The 24,939-nt window shown below is 36.2% G+C and overlaps 1 protein-coding gene across 1 annotated transcript in view; it reads left to right on the plus strand.

Annotated features, from left to right (window-relative positions):
• The first annotated feature begins 3,001 nt into the window (after positions 1 to 3,001).
• The window catches only part of ADGRV1 (adhesion G protein-coupled receptor V1), a 542,977-nt gene continuing 521,039 nt past the window's right edge, over positions 3,002 to 24,939 (plus strand). The window contains exons 1-4 of the mRNA XM_068534844.1: positions 3,002 to 3,101; positions 7,860 to 8,081; positions 21,768 to 21,952; positions 23,986 to 24,135. Coding sequence (XP_068390945.1) covers positions 3,002 to 3,101; positions 7,860 to 8,081; positions 21,768 to 21,952; positions 23,986 to 24,135 — 657 coding nt within the window. The remainder of the gene's footprint in view (positions 3,102 to 7,859; positions 8,082 to 21,767; positions 21,953 to 23,985; positions 24,136 to 24,939) is intronic.

The following is a 24,939-nucleotide window of genomic DNA, read 5'->3' on the forward strand; positions in this document are numbered from 1 at the left end:
TGCTGAAGAAGCTTGGTAATTTGTCCTCTAGACCATGTTCTGGATTTGATTGTTTCTTTCTTTTTGGAATACTTAATGTTTCTTTATTCCCTGTTTTTTTTCTTTCCTGGTAAACTTGGAGTTAGCTTTCAAGCCTCCATTGGATTCAGGTTCTGTACTTTGGGCAACATAAGTGGTGCTCTGAACTTTATATGATATTTATATGGTCATGTCTGGTTCTCTATCTTTAGCGACACTAGGAGTCAGCAGTGGGTTTGGGTGGTAAAAGCCCAATCCCTCCATTCACAAGTTTCCCAGTAACCGCCCTCCCCCCACCCCTAGCAGTTTTTATAATTGACATGTAACATTGTATTAGTTTAAGGTGTACAGCAAACTGATTTGATATATGTATATATTGTGAAATGATCACCACAGTAGTTGAGATAACATCCATCACCTCACATAGTTACAAATATTTTTTCTTATGATGAGAACTTTTAAGATCTACTCTCTTAGCAACTTTTGAATATATTGTCAACTGTAGTCACCATGCTGTGTATTACATCCCCAGGACTTATTTTATAACTGGGAGTTTATACTTTTTGAACACCTTCACCCATTTCCACCCCTACCCCCCTCTGGCAACCACCGATGTGTTTTGTTTCTGAGTTTGTTTTTTAAGATTCCACGTGTAAGTAAGACTGTGCAGTATTTATTTTTCTAGGTATGACTTATTTCACTTAGTGGAAAGTCCTCATGGTCCATCCATGTTGTCAAAATGGAAGGATTTCCTTCTTTTTTAAGGCTGAATAATATTCCATTATATATATATAAACATTTTCTTTATCCATTCATTCATTGATGGACACTTAGCTTATTTCCATGTTTTGGCTATTGTAAATAAGGCTGCAGTGAACATGGGGGTGCAGCTATCTCTTTGAGATAGTTAATTTTTTTCCTTCAGATATATACTCAGAGGCGGAATTGCTGGATCATATGGTGGTTCTATTTTTAATCTTTTTGAGGAAACTTTTTAATGTTTTCTACAATGGCTGCACCAATTTACATTCCCTCCAACAGTGCACATCCTTCTCAACACATCTCTTGTCTTTTTTGATTATAGCCATTCTAACAGTATGTGATATTTCATTGTGGTTTTGGTTTTCATTTCCCTGATGATTAATGACGTTGAGCATCTTTTATGTACCTGCTGGTCATTTTTATGTCTTCTTTGGGAAATGTCTATTTAGTTCCTTTGCCCATTTTTTTAATCAGATTTTTTTTTTTTTTGGTATTGAGTCATATGAGTTCTTTATATATTTTGGATATTAACTCCTTATCAGATGTATGATTTGCAGATATTTTCTTCCATTCCGCAGGTTGCCTTTTCATTTTTTTTTGATGGTTTCCTTTGCTAAGCAGAAGCTTTTTAGTTTAATATGGTCCTACTTGCTTATTTTTGCTTTGTTGAATTTGCTTTTAATGTCAAATCCAAAAAATCATTGCCAAAACCAATGTCAAGGAGCTTACCCCCTATGTTTTCTTTTAGGAGTTTTATGGTTTCAGATCTTATATTCGAGTCTTTAATTTATTTTTTGATTTTTATCTAATTGTTTCATCCATGAATGATCATTTCTTTAGTTATTTTTTTTAGGAATTGCAAACAGGTGCTTTTCTAACTCTGTCATTCTTGCCACGTTAGCTGGAATTCTTTAAGGAAAAACTTTTTCCTTAACTAGGCTATTTGGTTACTCTGAAAAGGAATTTACCCAGGATAGACAGGATAAATATTTAATTCTTCTTCTTTAAATGTTAATTTCAGAGTAAGGAGTTGATGCCCTAGTTGCTTTCAGTGGTGACCAATGAGACAGACAGACAGATAGATTGATTTTAGTATCCTTTTGAACATAAGGATTTATATATTCAATGTGTTTCAAAGAATTGCAGTCATTACCCTTTTAGATGCACAAAATTTTAATCTTTGATCAGTGGGAATCCTTTCATGTTCCTCTTGTGTCCCATTGACATGACCTCATTAATCTTCAGTAGCTTCCTTGCTAGTATGAGATGTTCAGGTTCATTTTGCGTATTTCCCTCCCCAGACATCAGTTATTCCTCTAATGAGCCCTGGTTCCTTTTGGGGGGGGGTGGTGTTTAGAGACAAAAATCTGGGCACTAGTGATGCTTATTGTTTTGGATTTGTCATTACTTCTAAGCCTTTTTAATGCTCAATAGTCAGGAAATACCTATTTTTACAAAGAAAACTCATGAGGTGATACTGCTATTTCCAACTTAAGTTTAACCGTATATAGACTTGGCATAATTTCTTTGGTTTTATTGTCATGTCTTTCTTTTCTTATGTAGTTACTTATTATTTGTTCTATTCTACAACATATATAGTTTCAAAATATATTCTACACTGTATAAAATATGGTCCTGAAATGTATATTCTACAACATAAAAATTTAATTTAAACAAAATAATACTGATATTACCACTGACAATAAGAATACTGAATGAAGTATAAGCTTTCTTTGCAGATGTATTTGTCCTTAGAATTTATTCTACTTAGGGCAGACAGTCGAAATACTATGTTCTAAACACACTAAAGATAATTATTTTGTCTGTGTGATTATGTCACCACGTGATATACAGTTACTTTATTTTGTTTCAGTTTGTTTGTCTCTATATAGTTATGTTTGCTAAAGAAACATTAGCAACATAATTCCAGGGCTAGTAAAAATGGTTTCCTATAGGGGGAAGAAAGGAATAGGTGGATGGAGGTGAGAATTCTTTGAATATACCTTGTTATACTATAGGTTTGAGCTTGTATTCATGGAAATGAGTTATATATTTTGAAAATTAAAATTAGATTAAAAGATTACCTACACCTTGAGGTGTCAAATAGTCTGTTTGACATCTTCGCCCTAAATTTAGGGGCGAAGTTTGGCTGGAGATGTAAATTTGGAAGACTATGTTTAAAGCAGTGAGGTGAATGAGATCACAGTGAGAGTGAGTGTAGATGGAGAAGAGGTCTGGGCCTGGGAACTGGAATATTCTGTCACGCAGACATCAGGAAAACAATAGGGATCCAGCAAAGGAGGCTGAAGGGTACCCAGTGAGTGAGAAGGAAAACCGGAGGAATGTGGTGTCAGGAAGCCGCGTGAGAGAGTGACTCAAGAAGCAGGAAGTGACCACCTGTTCTTTCAGTCACATTTGGTATTGCTAGCTTTCCAGTATATCCTAAACCACAAGAGCGTATTTAAAGAGTTATAGGAGGTTGCTGAACTTAGGGAAATGGGAGATATTTAGAGTGGGAGGGGTTGTGCTCTGATAACGGGAAAGCAAGTCCAAGTTAGAAGAGAAATTCAAGTAAGCCAATTTTTGTAAACCCTTCACTCCTTGTCTAACTACCTTCTCACAACCTCAACCTTCTCAGTGGATTTTGTAAGTGTAAATGGGACTCGGGATTTAAAATAGGATGAAGTTAAAATTTAAAGTTCAAAGAATAAGAATTGACAAAAAAAGTATTGTCTTTCATGAGCTGTAAAAAAAAATTCAGACAGAAAAGTGATACATCTTTTTAAAAAAGCCAATTAATCTGATAAATTTTATGATGGAAGGAAGGGACAATTACCATGCTAGAAAGTGAGGGCCGAGTGGGTAGTGTAACTTCAAAGTATTCTGTACCCTGGACACATCGATCAAAGGCAAAATAAAAAAAGGAGCAAGTCTGAGGGAGTCACTGCATTATGAGAAAAAGACTCCCTGTATTTCAGTTCATGACACCAGATCTCCTAAGGCAAAGTCAAGAGATGAAAGATATTGTAGTTGATACACGCAATGAATTCTATTAAAGGCTTCCTTTCACTTGTGAATTTTCTTCAAAGGTAAGTTTTGGGTATAAAGGATTTCATAGAAGGATGTGAAATACACGTGTGTGGGGGGAACTGTGTTCTCTTCTCAAGTCATGTATTGCAGCTGAAAGAAGAAAATGGAGAATGGAGCATAAGGAAGAAAACAGGAAAGGTACAAAGATGATGAGAGATTTGTTTGTATTCTTATTTTGATTAAATGATGTTTCTGCCTTTTTTGTTTTATAAACACACTTGGGTACTAAATGTATCTAGAAGTTCCGTATTTTGATAATGGGTTGAGAATACATTCACAGAATTCTAAGGTTGTAATTCTTGGATTATAATTAAGCCCTGGGGATTTATATCCACAATTCAAGTGTTAGGATGGGGGTGTTAAATGATCTTAGTTTTAGGGTTTAGTTTCAGAGATCTGTATTTTGCTTTTCAAAAACAGGATCAGGGACTTCCCTGGTGGCGCAGTGGTTAAGAATCTGCCTGCCAATGTACGGGACACGGGTTCGAGCCCTGGTCCGGGAAGATCCCACATGTCACGGAGCAAATAAGCCTGTGCGCCACAACCACTGAGCCTGCACTCTAGAGCCCACGAGCCACAACTACTGAGCTTGTGTGCCGTAGCTACCGAAGCCCGTGTGCCAAGAGCCCGTGCTCTGCAACAAGAGAAGCCACCGCAATGAGAATCCTGCACACCACAGTGAAGAGTAGCCCCCGATCGCCGCAACTAGAGAAAGCCCACGCAGCAACGAAGACCCAACGCAGCCAAAAATAAATAAATAAATAAATAAGCAAATAAATAAGTAAATAAATTTATTTTTAAAAAAAAGCCCCCAGGGCTTCCCTGGTGGCGCAGTGGTTGAGAATCTGCCTGCCAATGCAGGGGACACGGGTTCAAGCCCTGGTCTGGGAAGATCCCACATGCCGCGGAGCAGCTGGGCCCGTGAGCCACAATTACTGAGCCTGCGCGTCTGGAGCCTGTGCTCCGCAACAAGAGAGGCCGCGATAGTGAGAGGCCCGCGCACCGCGATGAAGAGTGGCCCCCGCTTGCCGCAACTAGAGAAAGCCCTCGCACGAAACGAAGACCCAACACAGCCAAAAATAAATAAATAAATAAATAAATAAATAAATAAATAAATAAATAAATAAATAAAAATAAAGTAGCTATTAATTAAAAAAAAAAAAAAATCCCCCAAAAACAAAAACAAGATCAGAAATGACCAAAGTAAAACATATTCAAATGCGGTAACTATGGAAAATGTAGAAAAGCACAAATAAACAGCAAAATCACTTCAAATTTTTTTTACCTGAAGTTGACCACTGTTTTTCAGTACTTTTCTATATGGATACTCACTTGTATACATAAATGTGTGTGTATGTTTAGTATTTACTTTTTACGTAAAGTATTATGTTTTTGTAGCATAAAATTCAGTTAAAATAGACTATAATATTTCATAATATGATGTTCTTCATTCTTTTAAATAATTATGTAGTAAGAACTAAAGTGACACATTATATTTGATTTGGGGAATTAATATATATTAAAATGGCAGGATCATGAACAGAGATATTCAAGTTGTCTATTGCTGCATAAATGAACCATCCCAAAATTTAGTGGCTGAAATTAATTTATGATTATCTCTCACAGCTCTGGGGTTTGAAGGGCTGAGGGGTCATCTTGCTTGGGATTCATCACAGAATTAAAGCCAGATAGTGGCTGAGGATGAGTCATCTGACACTTAATTACTCCCATATCTGGTCTGACTTGTGAGGTCATGTCTGGACATGGCATGTGTGGACAACTAGAAGCTGTCTAGGTATCTCTCTTTCCTTGCAGCCTTTCCATGTGCTTAGCTTGGGCTTCCTCAAACCATGGCAGTCTCAAGGGAGGCACATGTCCTAAATTGTGGTTGGCTTCTGCTGGGGCAAGCATTCCAAGAGGACTGGGCAGAAGCTTCAAAACTTTTTATGACCTAACCTCAGAAGATCCAGAATGTCACATTTATGCTACATTTTATTGGCAAGATTCAAGAAAAGAGGAATTAGATTCCACCGTCAAAGGAGGAGTGGCAAAGAATTGGCAGCTATCTGTAACCTGTTGCTAGTGCCCTTATCCAATTTTAAAGTGGAATAATGCACTTCAGTTCCAACTTTCTATGATAGTAGACTCATACCAGCCATGTTATATATTCATCTAACTACTATTTGTGAACACAGACATTTAAAAATAAAAATGCTCTCATAGTGTAATATTGTATTCATCCTACTTTTTAACCTTGAACGTTTTCTCATGCCTATAAATATTTTTATAAAAAATGTTTAAGGACTTCATATTGCTCTGATGCAGTACTTCTTAAAAAATAGGTCTTTGAACAAGGATTATCTACTGGTATTACTGTATTAATGACAAAATAGTTTAAATTGTTTACTCTAAATTGCAGAGAGGTTAAGCAAACCAATATAAAGGGCTAAAGTAACTAGAGATCTGCTAAAGGAAAGGTATAACTGCTAATGGCTCATTACTTAACTAGCCATTAGGGATCTGTAAATGATTTAAGAAGTCAACTAATCAGAGACATTTAAAGTGAATTCCTGTCTTAGTTGCTAAAAATAATTTCAACCTGGTGGAAATTACTACTTTTTGATACATCCTTATAGAAGCTATGGTTTTGTTAGTATTATTTGGGTGAATTAATAACAGTAATGCACAGTTATTGAGTAGTTACTCTAAGTTAGACAGTGTGCTAAGAGTAGCTAGATGGAAGTGTCTAGGTAGTTGAAAATATGAGTCTAGTTCTTCAGGATGTACATAGATACCAGTAGGGGTGAATTGTTCTGTGGTCATTATAGGCTTGGGAAATGATGGGTTAAATAAAGTTAAGTCTGCTGTGTTTAGGTCATCTTGGTGCTTGTTGTTTGCTTTAAGTATTTTGAATATTTAGGAAGATATGTATAGTATCTATACCACTTTTTTTCCTAAACATAATTCACAACAGATTTCTTTAGTCTGATCAAAATGTGGGCATAGAATTGCATAGTATATTGGGGAATATTGGTTGGAGCTTACATGAGAATTTAAGAGTTGGACTTGGGAGACTTTTATAGGGGTTAGGAAAAGTTGAGATTGCTAAGAGGGAAAGTTTAAATTTGATATTGAAGGGAAGGATAGAGTTGAGGTAGAAGCCTGAAGAGGAAGCAAGATTGAGGACAGGGTATTGTTTGACTGCATCTGGGGCACAGGGAGGGCTGGAGAGAAGGAAGGAGAGGGAGAAGAGAAAAGGTAGAGAAGAGGTAGAGAGACTAATAGGGGTAAAGTCTTAAGGAAGCATGAACGAATAGGGTCAGAAGCATAGGTGGTGGATTATTCTTAGCAGTATGGGTGTTCCATTTTGGGAGACAGTCATTGGTGATGGAGGAAGAGAGGGAATTTTGGGGGAAGGGAAATAAAATCCTTAAAGTGTTTGAAATATAAAATTTTAAATGTGGGCAGTTAGTATTAATAGGCATTCTGATGCAGTAATGAAAGCAAAGAAGAATAAACCTTAGTTTAATTTTGAATTTACTAAGATGTACAATCCATTTTCCAGTAACTGTTTACACATCCATGTGGAGTGCATAGTTGGGAGGCAAAAACTGATCTAAAGAGGATTTACCTTTCCTTTACCTAGGAAGAAACCCAAGAGGAAATTCTATTTTAATGTCTTGATTTTGGTCACGTTAACTGCTGTGTGCTCAGGCCTTAGACAATGCCTGGCACATAGTAGAGAGTCAGTAAGTATTTTTTGAATGTTGTTGAGTGATGAATGAATGTTAGACAGAGCCACGGTACAGCAATAGGGTCCACGTGCCGCACATGGGTTTCCTTTGAGCTCTTTCAAACTTGTGTGCATGAACGAAAAGACTAAGCTCTTGAGAGGACTTGACAGTAAACTCTGTTGCTGGAGGGAGCTGGTTAGGGACTCTGTGGGCTGAAGAAGTGGTACAGTCCGTGCAGTGGCCCTCCTCTGAAAGGTGGTGCTGACCTGTGCTGGGAGCTGGGAGCAGTGTGGCACGAGGGCCACAGCCTGAGGCAGCAGGTCCAGGCAGATGGAGGAGGGCCAGGTTCAGACAAGGTACGGGGTTCTGAGGCTCAGTGGCAGCTGGAGCACTCGAGTCTGGGAGACACCAGACCTTTTTTAGGAATGCATACTCCACTCGAATTCTTGGAGCATGCAAGTAAAGAGCCTCCAGGAGGTAAAACTGGATTTCCTTTTAGCATGATGCATGGAGCCTTGAGTAGGATTTAATTTAATTTGGAGAAATAATGGCATGGTGACATATTTGCACCATGGTTGTTTTGGACTAGTTCATACTTATTACATACTAAGGATTCCAAGGAATTAATAATTTTCATTATATCATAGCTGTAAGAAAATTTTAATCAAATCTAACTCTGTCATCCTCCCAATGCCCAGCATAGTGCTGAAGTAGAGTTTGGGCTACATTTCAAACAACAAACACTATATCCTTTAAGAGGAAGAAAGAAGAGAAATATTTAATTTTGGAATACGTGTAAGCAGTGGATCATGGCCATGAAAGGCCCAAAAGAGTGGAAATTTAAGGTAAGAAAAGAAAAAAATTAGATGAGTTAGAAAGAATGCTTTGAGAAAAGCACAGATACAGTTACCAAGCATGTTTATGAAAGCAAGAAAGAGTCAAGTCAATATAGTTATTAGGCATTTACTTTTCTGTAAAGATGAGTTTAAATCAAACCTAACAAATATGTTATTTATAATGAAATATCAGAAGATCTTTCAAAATGTTTTATACAGCTCAGACCCATCTCAACGATCTATTAATGATAAACTCCTGGGCTTTCCCTGAACTGGAAAAATTTCAAACTTTGACATAGAATTTTGAAATGATGCTCTGATAGATTTTATAACGTTAATAACATCTATCAGAACATTAGTCGAAATCCAGCCTGAAACGAGTTTACTCTGGAGTTAGTGGCACTTCCGGAGGTGCTTAACAGTATACAATAAGTTCAGTGAAGAATGTTTTAGCATCTGGAAGTTTTGACCTGCTTGATAGGGATACTTTTGTTATCTACAAAGTGTTGTAGAGATTTATCAAAATGGATTTTCGGCTTTATCGTGATGCTTTTTATTTGTAAACCAGTCTGTGTAATTGGACAGTGTGAGAAGGTTAATCTCAGTGATTTCCCTTAGAGATACAAGTATATCGACAAAACATGGTAGCATACTGAGATGACATTAAATCTATTTCTCACAAATTCAGTGTGTGTGAGACAGATGGAGAAATAAATTAATATTGAAAGGTCATTGGCTTCAAACTTTTTGGGATGGAAACGTTTGTAATCCAGTCTTAAGTTTTACAAGTTTCAAAGTTGCTGAGGACTATGGAAGTTGAAGGAAGAGTAGAAGGTGTTCAGACATTTTGGTTTCAAATTAATTTTGTTTTAACATTAAAATTTTGAACAGTTCATGAGGCCCTATGGAAAATTTGAAAATTGTTAATTAAAGGGGCTGGGTATCTAAATTTGTTTAAATTAGAAGAGGACTCCTGGCAGTTATAACAGATTGCATGGCATGTAATACCTTACAAATGGGAAAGAGGAATTACTCATCTGGACCATAGGTGATTTTCTATCATTTTACCTAATTCGTCTGAACATTACATATTTAGGCAGTGTAGTTACTTTAAAGAAGCTATTTACTTTACCTTAACAAAATTTTGGTGAGACCAAAGAACTAAAGGCTTTTTTTCCCCCGTTTTTTCTTTTTTTTCCCCCATATATTGTTTAGGTCGCACAATTCAGTTTTGTTTCAAACTTAATAAGTGAAAGGGATTAACAGAAAGCAGAATGTTATGAACAAAATTAAATAAAAGCCTACTTTTTATTAAAACAAAAGTAAACATGATAATAAATTTTAAAAAACCTCCCTTCTGCTTGGAAACAAGAGAAAACCCAGCTCTTCTAAATAATCCTTGTTTTACCGAGGAAGTAGTATCTGCAGTAACAAAATTGTTAGAATATCATAACAGCAAAAACTTAGCTTATCAAAACCTATGAGATGCAGCCACAGCTATTCTTGGAGCAAAACCATAGCTGTAGAGGCTAAGGAGTAATGAAAACTAAAATAATTTTAAATTTATGAATCTGAAAAAAATACTATAATAAACCAGTCAGGATAGAGGAATTGATAAAGATTAAAGAAAAAATAGGTGAATTCAAAAACAGAATATTTGTGGACTGGGTAAATAAATCCAAGGTCAAATTAGCCAGATAAAGTCAATAGACTTATTACTTCATTTTACAGATGAGGAAGTAGACTCACAAGGTTAAGTGACTGCCTGAAGTAGCTCAAGAGTTTTATTAACAGAAGCAGTAATGAGCTTATGCACATTATAACTTCAAGGAAATTGAGGAGCAAAATCTGAAATTGCTAATTAACCAACCATTTGGCAACATATCTTCATAATGACCCTGTATTTTATTCTTTCTATTAGACTTCCATATGTATCCCTGAAAGGTACATATCTTCCAAGGATACATATGGAAGTATCTGCATCTTTCAATTAGATTCCATAGACAAGTTATTACAGATTTACAATACTATATCTAGAAAATATTTTGATGCTTGATATAGTTTTTAATAAGTGGATGGATGGATGAAAGGAAGTTGAACTTGTTTGATTTAAAGGAAAGCAATAAGAAGCTTAAAAAAATAAAAGGGTAGTTGGCTGCATATAGTGACATCCTTCCAAAGAGTATAGTATGGAAAGGGGCAGAGGCCGGGGCCAGTAACTTTGCAGTGGACAATCTGACAAATAGTATCTCAGTCAGGCGATCAAGGGCAGCAGCAACAATGATGTCATTTTGATAGAATGTACCTTGGACACGATGTGAGGAGAGTGTCACTATGTCTGAAGTCTTCCCTGTGACCCCAGTCTAATCATGAGAAAGTCATCAGATGAATTTCAGTTGAACATTCTACAAAATACCTGGCCAGTACTTTTCAAAACTGCCAAAGTCATCAAAAATAAGAAAAGTCTGAGAAACTGTCACAGCCAAGAGGAGCCTAAGAAAACATGACCACTAAATGTAACATGGTACCCTGGATGAGATCCTGGAACAGAAAAAAGACATTCGGTAAAAATTAAAGAAAATCAGAATAAAGTATTGACTTTAATTAGTTAAATTATGTGTTTTGTTTTTCTATTTCATTATGAAAATGATAAATATTTATTTACGAAATCATGATATAAAGTCATGGTGATGACCCAGCAGAAGCCAGGTGGTTAAAGGTGTGTAGTGTTTAAGCCTGAAGATATCACTGAGCTCTGGCACAAAGCGGTTGTGGCAGGGGTTTTGACCTCAAGACACCTTCAGGGCCTCTTGGTCTGTCTTCTGTTTTTCTACCCTTTTTTTTTTTTCCTCAGGAAGAATCTCACTTTACTACAGATAGAATACAAACCCATTCTTCTAACTCTGAAAAATACTCTCTTTCTGGGTTGATAGGTTGGACCAGGAGGGTGGGCATTTCCCACATTCCCAGACCTCCCTTCTACCTGTGCTTCCCATGCCAGGTACAGTGTTGTAGAGGTAGCTGATACTCTGGTTCAAGTCTTGCAGGTCATCCAGGAACATCAGGAACCCCACTATTTTGTTCTTCAAATACCATGTTGCAGTTCATTCCCCTTCTGACCTTGAAGTTAGAACCTGATGGGTTTTCATTGTGCTTTTTGAACTTTCCTAGGTTCTCAACATTTGCATTTACCACAGACATCCTCCTTTCATTCTAATGTTGCTGCTGTGAGGGTGGGTGGGTGGGAGGATGGTCTTTACACGGGCAGTCTAGGATACCCAATCTATTTCCTTTGGTCTCTTGACCATATGGACGTTGAAGGCCTAGAGCCTGGAATCTGGCACTTGGTGGCATGCTGGGATGAATTCCTTCCACTGAACCTTACAACTACCCCAGTGCTGTAGCTGTTCTTTTTTCCTCCCTTTAACAGTTGAGGGAACTTGAGGCCCAGAGAAGTGAATTGATTTGTCCAAAGTCACCCAGCTGGGAAGATGGTTGAGACTAGAGTAGAGTCCATGTCTGACTCCAGAGCCGGTACTTACCTCCTGCTTTAGAGGCATCTAGGGGCTCAATACCCCCAGAGGCCTTGGCAGTGTCCAGCTACAGGCTTCATAGCATCTATAGCAGGATCTTCAGGTATAACAGGAATGCTTTCCCGTTGTCTTATAAAATCAAATTCCTGAAACTGCAGGGAGGCAGTCTGCAAAGTGTGTGAGTGTGCGTATCCATATATATGTGTGGGCACACACTTGTGCTTGTTTTTCTACCTTTGATTGGCATAAATAGAAGAAATATTTTACTTTCCTCTTTGACCCTAGTCTGAGGAGACATTGGCAGGGTACTGGAGAGCAAATTGTCTGTCTAAATAACAGCTGCTGGACAGATCCAGCCAATTGATGTCATGTAAAAATGTGGACTCAGATTTGCCAGTTCTGTAATTTTTCAAAATAGTCTAGAAATCCATTTTTTAAAATGCAAAATATTCACATTTGATCTTGGCAAAAATTCTTTTAGTGTTATTTTGTAAACACAGTTTAGACTAAAAAACACACATCTCTAGGCTTCTTTGGGTTGAAACCTCTGGGTTTATATCATGAAGCTCTCTCCCTTACCTACCATGAGTGCAAATAATTCATTTAGAAAATACAAGCACCTACATGCTCAGTAAAAACAGATGATATTCAATAACTAGGTACAGAATAGAAGGAAACTCACACAAAGTGGCTGAGAGAACCTTTCCCCACCTTTTTTCTTTAGGTTAATACTGAATCTCAGAGGAAAGACTAGAACTATTAGAGCTCTAATAGTGAGATCTTAATTTCAAAAAATTACTCTTGTGACTTTTGTCTTTGAGTTCTATGAAGAATTAAAAATTGTAGTTGTAGAGAGTTATGGGTGGCAAAAATCTGTCTTTAAATTCTTATAACCTCTTTTCATAATTTGAGAAATTGTTTATAGATTGTTTTGGAAGATGGAGGGTTGCCATCTAATGGTGGCTCAAGAAACCTTCCTTTAGACACAGGATCCTTGTGTTTCAAAGGAGCAGAAAGGCAAGTGTGTCTTACTTCTCCTTGACAGAGCTGCCTTTCACACACTCAGATTTGGCGGCTGCGTGAACATATCTTGACTTAATTTATCGCTTCTGAGTTTGTCTCAAAGGATTTAGTATAGTGAAGCTTTCATTTTGCGTTTTGCCAAAGTGGCGTTGAGAGAGCACAATTGAAATCCATAATCTTCGAGGGCTCCGCATGTGTGCTCTAGAACTGAAGCATCTCTACGCTGTTCATCCTTTTTCCTTGATGGGCATTTGTAATCCAGATATAAGCAGCCTGAATGGTTTTTGTGATATGCTTATTTGGTGACTTATGAAAATGAGAGTACATGATCTCGTGGATAATGAAGAAATTTTACATAGAAGATAGATTCCAGAGTAAATACCAAAGCAACTTGGAGGTAACAGAGACTATAAAGAGAATAGAAAATTTTAAAAAATAAGTATTTTCTGAAAGGGAAAAGAGGTTAAAGGAAGAAGAACAGGATACCACTAAATTCTTATAAATTGAAAACACAGTGGCATAAATTAAAAAAAATTAGAAGAATTGAAATTTAATGATGAATTAAATTCTCTGAAAGGTCAGAAATCAAAGGATTGGAAATTAGAGAGAATTAAAGATTAGAAAATCAGAGGGTTAGTCAGAGAATACCAGTATCAAATAATAGGAGTTTCAGGATGAAAGAACAGTGAAAATGGAAGGAGGATAAATCATTGTGAAATAATATAAGAAAAATTTCCAAGTCGGTAGGATGTGTGTCAGATTGAAAGGAACTGACTGAGTGCTTAGCCAAATGGACAAAAATAAACCCATTCCAAGAAAAATCCTCTGCAATTTCATAACACTTTTGGACAAAGAGGAGAACATTCCAGAGAGGGGATGACACAAATATGCAAACAGATATAATACTTCAGAATCAGAATGATTTTGGATTTCTTAACAGCAACACTGTTCCATTGAAAACAATGGAACAAGGCTTTCAAAATAATGAAAGAAAACTTTTTACCTAAAGTTCTATACCCAGTGAAAGTATTAAGTGGAAGATTAATATTACAGTAATTTCTAATATGCAAGACCTGAAACATTTATCTCTACACACCCTTTCTTGGGAAGTTACTGGAGGATGTTCTCCATCAAAACAAGGGAATAAACCAAGTAAACCAAAAAAGAGGAAAACATGGAATCAGCAAACAGGAGATCAAACACAGGGAAGAATCAAAGGGAATCCCAGGATGATGTAAAAGGGGATCTCAAGATGGCTCTTGTGTTTCAGGTGTAGAGATCATGCTTAATGTAGGTCTTAATTAATGTAGGTTTGATAATGTGTGATCTAGGAAAGTGCAGGTTTCCAGATTTGTGTCTACTGTTCCCTAGAGGGTGAATTGATAGGTATAGTAAAAGTCAGCGGAAACCATCATTTTATTGATGAGATCTACAATATTGATGGGGATGTAGTTGAGACAATAAATATGTTCCCATCATGAATGTCTACATCGAAGCCTAGTATTTACCTCTCTATTAACCACTGTCTTGAAAAAATGTGTTGATTCCTGTAGTCTGTATGTAGAAGAAAACAGAATTCGTTGCAGGCATTTTCTCCTATAGACGTACATTTTTTTTTTTTTTTGATGTGAACCATTTTTTTTTAAAAGTCTTTATTGAATTTGTTACAATATATCTTCTGTTTTTATGTTTCTGGTTTTTTGGCCACGAGGAGGCATATGGGATCTTAGCTCCCCAACCAGGGATTGAACCTGCATCCCCTGCATTGGAAGGTGAGGTCTTAACCACTGGACTGCCAGGGAAATCCCTAGACATACATTTTAATACGTGTATAATAGATTCTCTCATGAGAGACAGATGACATTGATAACTGTAATGGACTATGGGTAGAAGAAGCATTTGGCTGGTGGGGGCTGGAGTGAGGGAGACTGACTTTTTATTGTTTAATTTTTGTTCCTTTTTAATGTTGTACTACCTCTACATATGTTAAAGATGATTAAAAATATATTCCTTAAAACTGTAAAGTAAGTAAAAAATAAAAAATAAAGGTAAGAAACATCATTTATAGTCTGAATAACTATGAGACTATTCCTTTTATCATTTTTTTTTTTTAAGATTTATTTATTTATTTGGCTGCATTGGGTCTTCTTTGCTGTGCGTGGACTTTCTCTAGTTGCGGCCAGCAGGGGCTACTCTTCATTGTGGTGCATGGGCTTCTCACTGCGGTGGCTTCTCTTGTGGCGGAGTACGGGGGTCTAGGCGTGTGGGCTAGTTGTGGCACGCGGGCTCAGCAGTTGTGGCTCGCGGGCTCTAGAGCGCAGGCTCAGTAGTTGTGGCGCACGGGCTTAGTTGCTCCGCGGCACGTGGATCCTCCCGGACCAGGGCTTGAATCCGTTTCCCCTGCATTGGCAGGCGGATTCTTAACCGTTGTGCAACCAGGGAAGTCCCTCCCTTTACCATTTCAAAGCATTTAGCATTTCCTCAATTTGTAACATTAGATTATTTTGCTTTTGAAAGTTGCACATTTAAATTCTATTTTGGTATGGAAGAAGGAAACGGCCAATTTTTTGTAGTACTCGCCAAATACCAGTAACACAAATTAAGAATTCTTAGAGGCTGAATAATTGATGATATGAATGATGAAACTTCTCTTGTTCCACAGGAGTAATTCTATAGTTTTAGAATGCTCTTTTGTAAATGTAATAGAATTCAAGTAATTCTAAACTTGAAAACCTTGCTCAATTAGGATCATATTTTTAGTATGAATTACCTGGTGGTCACACCGTGGGAAGATGCTTGCTATGGCATTGACAAGGCAACAGCTGAAGCTGAAAGGTCGATGTGATCTCTTCAATTCATCACTAGTAATGTTTGTCTTTTCACCTTGTCCTGTCATTCACAGAGGTTGTACAGTTTTTATTGTGAAACTTAAAAAGACCAAGTTAACTTTCACATTGATGAAAGGTTATGTATGAAAGTTGATTACTTCAAAATCAGCAAAATCAGTTGAATTCTCCTGTTTTTCTTTACATTGTCATCTATTGGGTCCTGATTCTCATTTATATATTTTATTCTATTTTGTTTCTACAGACTTATCGAAACTTAAGGTAGAAGACTATTCCCATTTATTCAAAATATAGTATACTTGCTACCTTTCCTGAGGTACCTATTAATAAGAGGCAAGATGGGAGGAAGGTAATACCCTAGATAAACAGAATTTAGAATTCAGTGATTATTATAACATATTGTGGGAGCAGGTATTTTTTAATAAATGAAATTTAGTATGTTTCTGTGCTAAGTAATGCAAGTGAGGAATGAAATTAGCAACACCAGTAGATTTTCAGAAGGGAAGAAGAGCTAGGCATTAAGGGAAAAAAGCAAGAGAAAGGAATTAATGCCTGGCTAATTTGAAGAAGCATGATATTGGTGTTCCTTAGGACAATCAGAAGGGCACTAACTTTTTCTGAGTCAGTGTGGTATACTCCTGTCCTGCTTTGTTCTATTGTGAAAGCATTTTTGGTTTGTCTACATGTCCTAAATTTCCTCACTAGTAATTGTCCATTTCAGGGTGGAGGGGAAAATATTGTAGATGGTGGTAATAATTGCATGAGAACAGGAAAGATAGCTGGTGTGGTGTCCTTTCACAAATGTTTAGAAAAGACTGTGGCTGTTGAGTGTGAGAGGAGAGCAGGAGGGATCTTCCACTTGGAATATCCTAACATGAGTTCACAATGTCACAGGTTTGAATTTAATGGATAAATATTGATGCTGGAAGTGACCGAATATCCAAACCAAGCTGGCTATAGCAGAAAATGTAATTTATTGCCTCAGCAACTGAAAAGGCAAGGGTAAAACTGGATTCAGTCACCTGAGCTTGATTATCAAGACTTGGCTCTTCTCCACCTCTTAGATCTGTCTTTGGCTGTGTTGGCTTCATTTTCAGACTTCAGAGAAAACTGGCCCCAATCAACATGATCCTGAATCCAGCAGTAGAGGGAATCTGCATCTTTATGCTTAAGCAAAAGTCTCAGAATTGTCTTTTAAAAATTTTTTTTTGATTTTATATTGGACTATAGTTGATTTACAAGGTTGTGTTAGTTTCAGGTGTACAGCAAAGTGATTCAGTTATACATATACATATATCTATTCTTTTTCAAGTTCTTTTCCCATTTAGGTTATTACAGAATATTGAGCAGAGTTCCCTGTGCTATAAAGTAGGTCCTTGTTGGTTATCTATGTTGTATATAGTAGTGTGTATATGTTAATCTCAAACTCCTAATTTATCCTGCCCCCCCCCCCAACCCCAGCCTTTCCCCTTTGGTAACTGTAAGTTTGTTTTCTAAGTCTGTGAGTCTGTTTCTGTTTTGTAAATAAGTTCATTTGTATCGTTTTTTTTTAGATTACACATATAAGCGATATCATATGATACTTGTCTTTCTCTGTCTGACTTACTTCACTTGTGTGATAATCTCCAGGTTCATCCATGTTGCTGCAGATGGCATTATTTCATCAGAATTGTGTCTTGTTGGCTTTGATGGCCTGATCTAAATCCTTTGCCCATCCCTGTGGGTATCTTGGAACCAAGGGCCATCTCTTGTGGGTCTTTGTGTCCTCAGTGATTAGCACAGGTGTTATACAATGTATAGTAGGCGCTCAGTATACAGATGTTATACCAAACTGTAAGCTGCTCTTCTGAAAGCAACCATTTTGCATTGTTAGAGCTGTTCTAATATTCTCCTGATTTTAGTTTTGAAGTATTTTTTGTAGAATTAGGTGACTTGTTGGATAGGCAGAATATGATTACTAAAATGCAAGAACCTGAGACTTTGTGTCTGCATGCTCTCAGGACTCTATGCAAACTTCATAGTATAATCCAGGAAATAAGTAAGAAAGTAACCTAAATCTCATATTGTTTTAACACAATAAGAGATTGATTAAGAGTTAAGAGATCTACTGGCAGGAACAATTTTTATTTATTTTTTTTTTTTGAATCATGCTGAGCAGGAGTGGGAGGTGTGAGGGTAACATGGATGATAGCTGGAAATGAGAGGATTTGAATGTTAGAATATCATGCCATTGCAGAGCAGAGGAATGATTCAGTGAAGCTAAAATTATTCTTTCACAATTGTGACAGAATATGAATTAAGCACATAATGATCTTTAAACATATGTGGTTTGAAATTCACTTTATAGAGACGTTTAAAATAGGTGGTCTTGTGGGTCATGTAAAACATTCATTAAATCTAATAAGAGAAGAGTGACCTGAAATAGACGTAAGACTTATGTGTTGTGTCAGTTACTAATGCCTAGTTTTATGACTTTAATAAAGGGAATTCCAAAGACTAGAGTTTTAGTATGATAGAGGAAAATGTACCTAGTTACCCTAAAAAAGGAACTATTCAGCATTTGTGTCATTATGCCTGTCTTCTAATGGGAACTTCACTTTCAAAGCTTTTGCTTCATCTTCTAACTTCTATTGAATGCCAACTTTGCCTCAACAACTTTTCTTACAAGTTGAAAAGATGAAAGCAGAGGAGATTCAATTATCAATGATGTCACAGAATTGGAGGCATTTCCAGTGATGCTTGTTTGTTCATTTTGCATAATCTCAAAACTCACTGATGTGAGTCAATTTAAAATGAGTTTACTGACTTAACCACAAGATCTAATTGCCTGGGAGACTGCAAGAATGCACCATTTGAGCTCATTGGTCCTGACATTAAAAGATGTTAAATATTTAAAGTAGTCAAGAGAACCATAGTTTTAGTTAAATAAATTTCATGTTTCTCAGAATAATAAGGTGCAGACTTTTAGGAGATGCGTTAAGTATGCAATTTTATGGTAGTTTTGGTTATTGCACATGAGTTTAAAATAGTAGAATGGTTGGAAACATGTAGCATAAATTACCTACCATGTTATTAAAGGCAGAGAGATGTGTGATTTGTAGGAATAACGTGTAAGAGGCAGTCTAGTGTGGTTATGGGTAGAGAGTCTGGAGGTAGACTCCTGGGTTCAAATCCTGCATAGCCACTTACTTAGCTAAGTAACACTGCCTGTGTTAACTACTCTGTCTGTGCCTTAGTTCCCTGAGCTATAGAATAGGGTTAATGATACTAGCACCTTCTTCACAGAGATGTTGTGAAGATTACTTGTGTTATTGTGTATGAAGTACACAGAACAACACTATATAAGCATTTGCTGTTATGATTACGTTCTATAGGTCATGACATTTTTTTCTTCAGGATATATGGAATCTTAAAATGCTATATAGTAATATGCAGAAAATTATATGAGGACGTCTGCAGTAAGTTCAAGTGTATTGCATTGAAAAATTCAGTAATTAACTTAAAGCTACAAATGTGATCTATTTCATGTCTCCTCCAAGACAGGTCCCTCATAATTTCTCACACTCTTGGATAATGTATTTCAAAGGGTGTCCCAAGGACCAGTTGTATTAGAATCGATAGGGCTGTCTGTTAAATGCAGATTCCTGGGCCCCACCCTAAACTCACTGGATCAGAATTTCTGGGTTTGCAAATAAGCATTTTAACAAATGTTGGAGTTGATTGTTATGCATGACAGATTTTGGGAACTTATGTTCCCAGTCATACATGATTTGCCCTTCTCATGCTATAACTCACTCTCACTTTTTCTTACTTAGAACTTCAGGTGTCATCTTATTTCTCTTAGCTCACGGTTCTATTACATCTCATGTTCAAGGAATTGAGATTTTTCTTTCAAAATTGCAACAGACCAAAGTTGTCTTTTTCTTACACATCCAAGGCCTGGGTTGCTACCTCCTCACCCTTCCATCCTGTATTCTCTTTCTTGTCCCTAGTTTCTTTCTTTCCCACTATTTGTCATAAGTGAGATGTAACATCATTCTGGCTTTAGAATTCCACGAAAGATCTTCAGTTGTCTCTGGTTTAGCCCAGAGCTCCCAGTTTCCTGCCTTACCTAGGCTTTCTCCTGTTTTCCTTCTCTTTCATCTTTTTTCTTTCCTTCTCTCTCAGTACACACTCCTGGCTTAGAAGTCGAGGAAGAGTTGGTGAGGGAGAACTATTTTATTTCTTCTCCCAAGTCCCTTAGCCCCATGGCAGCTTTCTAAGAGAGAAGGCACAGGTGTAAAAAATGCCTCAGTGCTCCAGAATCTCTGTCCCTGTTGGTCTACGTCTGTTTCCTGGACTCTATCTGAACTCTGCATCCCTGTCTATGGATTTTGCAGCCATAAACATGTGAGACATCATTAGGCAATCCCAGACTGCATTGTTTGAGTATACTCCACTGAGAAAATTGCATTTTAACCCTAAAATATATCAAGAGCTCGTTTATGTGGTAGTTCCTAAATAGAAAGCCATGTTTCGCCATGTGGAAATACCAGATACATGAAAATTTTATTACATCGTGACCAAGGTAAAGATTAATAGGAAGCATTTTGGCTCATAGAGTATATAATGCAACTCTTCTTTAAAACGCATGAACTTGTTATGTTCGTGTGACTGATCACATAATCCTTTGGAATCTTAATGATCCGTGAGATAAATTGTTCACATTTTTAGAGGTGCATCTACATTACAAAATAGCAGCTCTTTCAAGAGGCCACTGCACTGTTATGCTTTTGAAAACACTTGAATTACACAGTGTTAAAAGTAGGAACAATATTGATGACTCATAAACACACACATTGTACTAAGAAAACTATAAGAGTTATGGAAAAGAAAGAAACACTTTGCCAAATTTCCTTAGTTTTAAAGCAACATGGACATTTTCTAAGAAGTGATATTAGTATTTTAGTTAGTAAAATGGGAGAAATTTAAGTCCTGGAAATTTACGTGTTCTTTGAAAGGATTAGCATTTCCTTGAAATAACTAAAAAATTTTAAAAAGCATTCTCAAGACAAAACTATGGGAAAAGTAGATACAAACAAGATACAAACTTTTAGCTTCAACTGCTTTATGTAACAGTTCCAAGAGTTTGCTCATATTTGTATAATCATCTAATAAATAATGTCCCATTAAGATTATCAATCCATTTGGTAATTTTTAGTTTTGGCTTGTATTTTACGGTTTGATTTGGGGGAAGATGGGCTTTAATTCAACTTTCATGTTGCTGCTTAGGTTTTACTTAGAATAAATTGGAGGGACTTTTTTTTTAAAGATTATTCTTTTTTAAATTAATTAATTAATTTGTTTTTATTTTTGGCTGTGTTGGGTCTGTGTTGCTGCACGCGGGCTTTCTCTAGTTGCGGTGAGCGGGGGCCACTCTTCGTTGTGGTGCGTGGGCTTCTCATTGTCGTGGCTTCTCTTGTTGCAGAGCACGGGCTCTAGAGCGCAGGCTCAGTAGTTGTGGCGCACGGGCTTAGTTGCTCCACGGCATGTGGAATCTTCCCGGACCAAGACTTGAACCCATGTCCCCTGCATTGACAGGTGGATTCTTAACCACTGCGCCACTAGGGAAGCCCTGGAGGGACAAATTTTTTTAATAAACTAAATTTAATAAATAAGTTTAAGGCAAGTTATAACTATTATGTTAATATGTAAGTTAAATAACAAAAAGTACTTATGGATTGTAAACAGTACCGCAGAAGAGGGTTGTGATTTTTGACTTACTTCTGTGATCACACATTTGAATTGGATGGCTTAATATTTGATGGATTTTTATGTCTTAGTTGCTTACTAACTCTTCACTCTTATCTGTAGGTAATGCAACGTAATGAAAATATATTGGATATATTTTGTGAACAAAATCTTTTTTTTTTTTTTTCCCTGTAGGGATGCCCTCTGCATCTTTATTAGTAAATCTTCTCTCAGCTTTATTCATCCCTTTTGTGTTTGGAGAAACAGAAATAAGGTTTGCTGGACAAACAGAATTTGTAGTTAATGAAACAAGTACAACAGTTATTCGTCTTGTCATTGAAAGGATAGGAGACCCAGCAAATGTCACTGCAATTGTATCGGTAAGAAATGACAGTAGTTCTGTTTTTACGGAAATAGATAGGAAATGTCTTAGTTTCAGTGATAAGAATTTTTTAACTCTTTGAGATTGAGTAGTTCCATTATGATAAACAATTTGCAGATAAACGATTTATTCCTTTTATATCTGTTAGAAGTTTATAGAGTGCTCTAAGGTAGCATGTGCATTTGACAGTAAAGATATAGTATTTTAAAGATATAGGCTGATTATTTTTAAATGTTCATATGTTTATTTTAAAACAAATAAAACCCCAAGATATGAAGAAGTATTTCTAAGTAAAAGAACATTTTATTTTGGATAACTTGGATTCTCGTTATCTCTGCTTGGATTTATTACTTAGTATCAGGTGGCTTAGAGAAAATATATGAAATATTTAAATGTAGAGAAATGGCAATTAGAAAAAAAAAACGCTTCTTATGTCAGAGAGCTCCTTTTTTGGGAGAAGTTAAGTATATTAAGTAGCAGTTAGATGGAATTTGTTAAACTATTGCTCTATCTTGCACACAGTTTAGTTAGTAGATAGATTATATGTACATGTATTTGTGTTTGTGTTTAACCAGAAAATCATGTCATATGACCACTAAGGACACTGATATATTTGAGGCCCAAACTACTTGGAATTTTTATTTTAAAAAATAAGTTTTTAAACAATAGGTTAAATCGTCACATTGGGAAACACTGTAAAAAGAGACAAGGAAGAAAAACTATCTATGAAATAAACCCAGTATTATAATTTTGTGCATTGCTTTTAGTTTTTAATTTATGACATGTATATATATTTATTGAATTTATTTTTAGTTTGCGTATATATTATATTTGATAACTTTTTACATATAATTTTGATCGTATCCTAATAATTTTTTCAGGTTGCTCTGTTGTAGTCACAACTTTTCTTGATGGTGGGGTCATCATTTCCCAATCATTTCTCAGCAGTTTTTCATAGAGCTTGCTTCCAGTTTTTGCTGTTGTAAATATTGCTCTGATGAAACTGTTTACATACATATCAATTTTTGTATATTTTGGATTGTTAAATGATTTTTTGGGTTGGATTACTGTGGTTTTTCTCTTTATTTGTATCAGTGTCTCTTGATATCTAATGCTTTCTAAAAAGACCGTGCCACTTTTTTTGTGTCACTTTTTATATTAAGGTATGAGAACAAGTTTTCTAACACCCTTAACAACTTACTTGGATTTTTCAAGTATTTAAAACTAACTTTATTTTGTAAATGAGAACTAGAAATTGACTACAATATCCCTATAGACATCCTTCATTTTTAGTTTATACTAAATCGTGTTTCTTTCTAGTAGCTAAGTTATTCATTTTGGGTTCTTTGGCAGAAGAAATCTCATTTGGATTTGCACAAGAAGTTGCTCAATTATAATTTCATAATTATTGCTCCCTTGAGAATCTTAGCAATGCTGATGTGACAGAATGAGGTCTTAAAAAGTTTTGAGGAAAAATTTACAATGACTAATAAATTGGTATGCTAAGAGAATTGGGTCCTTATTGGTGTTGTGGGAGAATATAAATAAAACTTGAGGTTTAAAGGTTTGGAAAGAGTAGTTTCTTTAAGACTGATAGGGAAATAACTGATTTTCCTGATATATTTTGGCAGGCTACTGACACCTCTTCTTTGGGAGAGTTTTAGCTACAATTTGTCTTCCCTGTTAGGTTTGCTGTAATCCACTTCAGATCAATCAAGAGATGGAGAAAAAAAAATTTCACATCATTACTTTCCTATATAATTATTACTTTTCTATGTAATGATTCCTTTACCTTCTAGAGCGTAAACAAATGTTTTTATGTAGAATCATTTCCTCTTCTAACGCTTTTTTGAAGGTGATTTTTTATTAGTTGCTAGATATTTGTTTTGTTTTTCCACATCCTGTTTATAAACATCAGTGTCATTTGATGATTCATGTTTTTTTTTGCCTGTTGATTGCTCTAATTAGCGTCAATTTTGCTTGTCCTAACACTGTGTTATGTAAGAACTGTCTGTGTTTTGCATTTGATAGCTGTATGGAGATGACACCGGTGACTTTTTTGACACATATGCTGCAGCTTTTATACCTGTTGGAGAAACAAATAGGACAGTGTACATAGCAGTATGTGATGATGACTTACCGGAGCCGGATGAAACTTTTATTTTTCACCTAACTTTACAGGTAAGTCCTTTTTTCCCCGGTAAGCTTAAACTCATAAAAATCTTACAACGCTTAAAAATCATTTTCTCTAGAGATGAGCCAATTTAAGTGCCTGGTGGTGGTTTTCATAGAAGCCAGAACTGACAATCTCTTCGGCAATTCCACGGTCTGGTTATTCCTCAGACAATCTTGTTTAGAAGATTCTACAGCTAGTTTTTGGATTAATTCAGCTTATTTAGGAATTGCCATGACAGATGCTCAGGAAAACCTTGTCTTCCCTTTGGTCCTTTTCTCTTTTATCCCTCTTCTGCTACCAGATGCACAAAGAATGACCGTGACTTCTGAGTTCAAAGGAGAAGGGTACAAAAAGCAGGCTTGGCAGTGGGAGGTCCCTGTGCCTTAGAATAAATTTGGAGCGCCCCGGGGAAAAATGCTTGACTAGCCTAAGGTTTAATTGTCCTTTATGGCTGAGGCAGTGACGGCTAACACTGCTCTAGTTAATTTTTCTGAAGTGAATTGAGAATTTTTTTAGAATGATTGGGTTGGTGTGATTAAAATTTTTGTGAAAATGGCACTTGAAGCAGTCATGTTTTACTTTTGTAAGACACTCTTTTTTCGTATTTCTTTATGCTGCTATTGAATATTAATAGAAATGTAGCAAACTCTTCCCATATTTATTAGAAAAATTGCTTTAATAGTTTAGCTTTAATTTGGCTCTATGATTTATAGAATAACTAATTCTTAAGTTTCAGCACCTTCTATAGTGGAAGAAAAAAATCACATATGAATAGAGTTTCATACTGTTACTTAATTCTCTGTTATATT

Source organism: Eschrichtius robustus, chromosome 2 (genome assembly GCF_028021215.1).
Source record: "Eschrichtius robustus isolate mEscRob2 chromosome 2, mEscRob2.pri, whole genome shotgun sequence".
In the NCBI taxonomy this organism is placed as follows: domain Eukaryota; kingdom Metazoa; phylum Chordata; class Mammalia; order Artiodactyla; family Eschrichtiidae; genus Eschrichtius; species Eschrichtius robustus.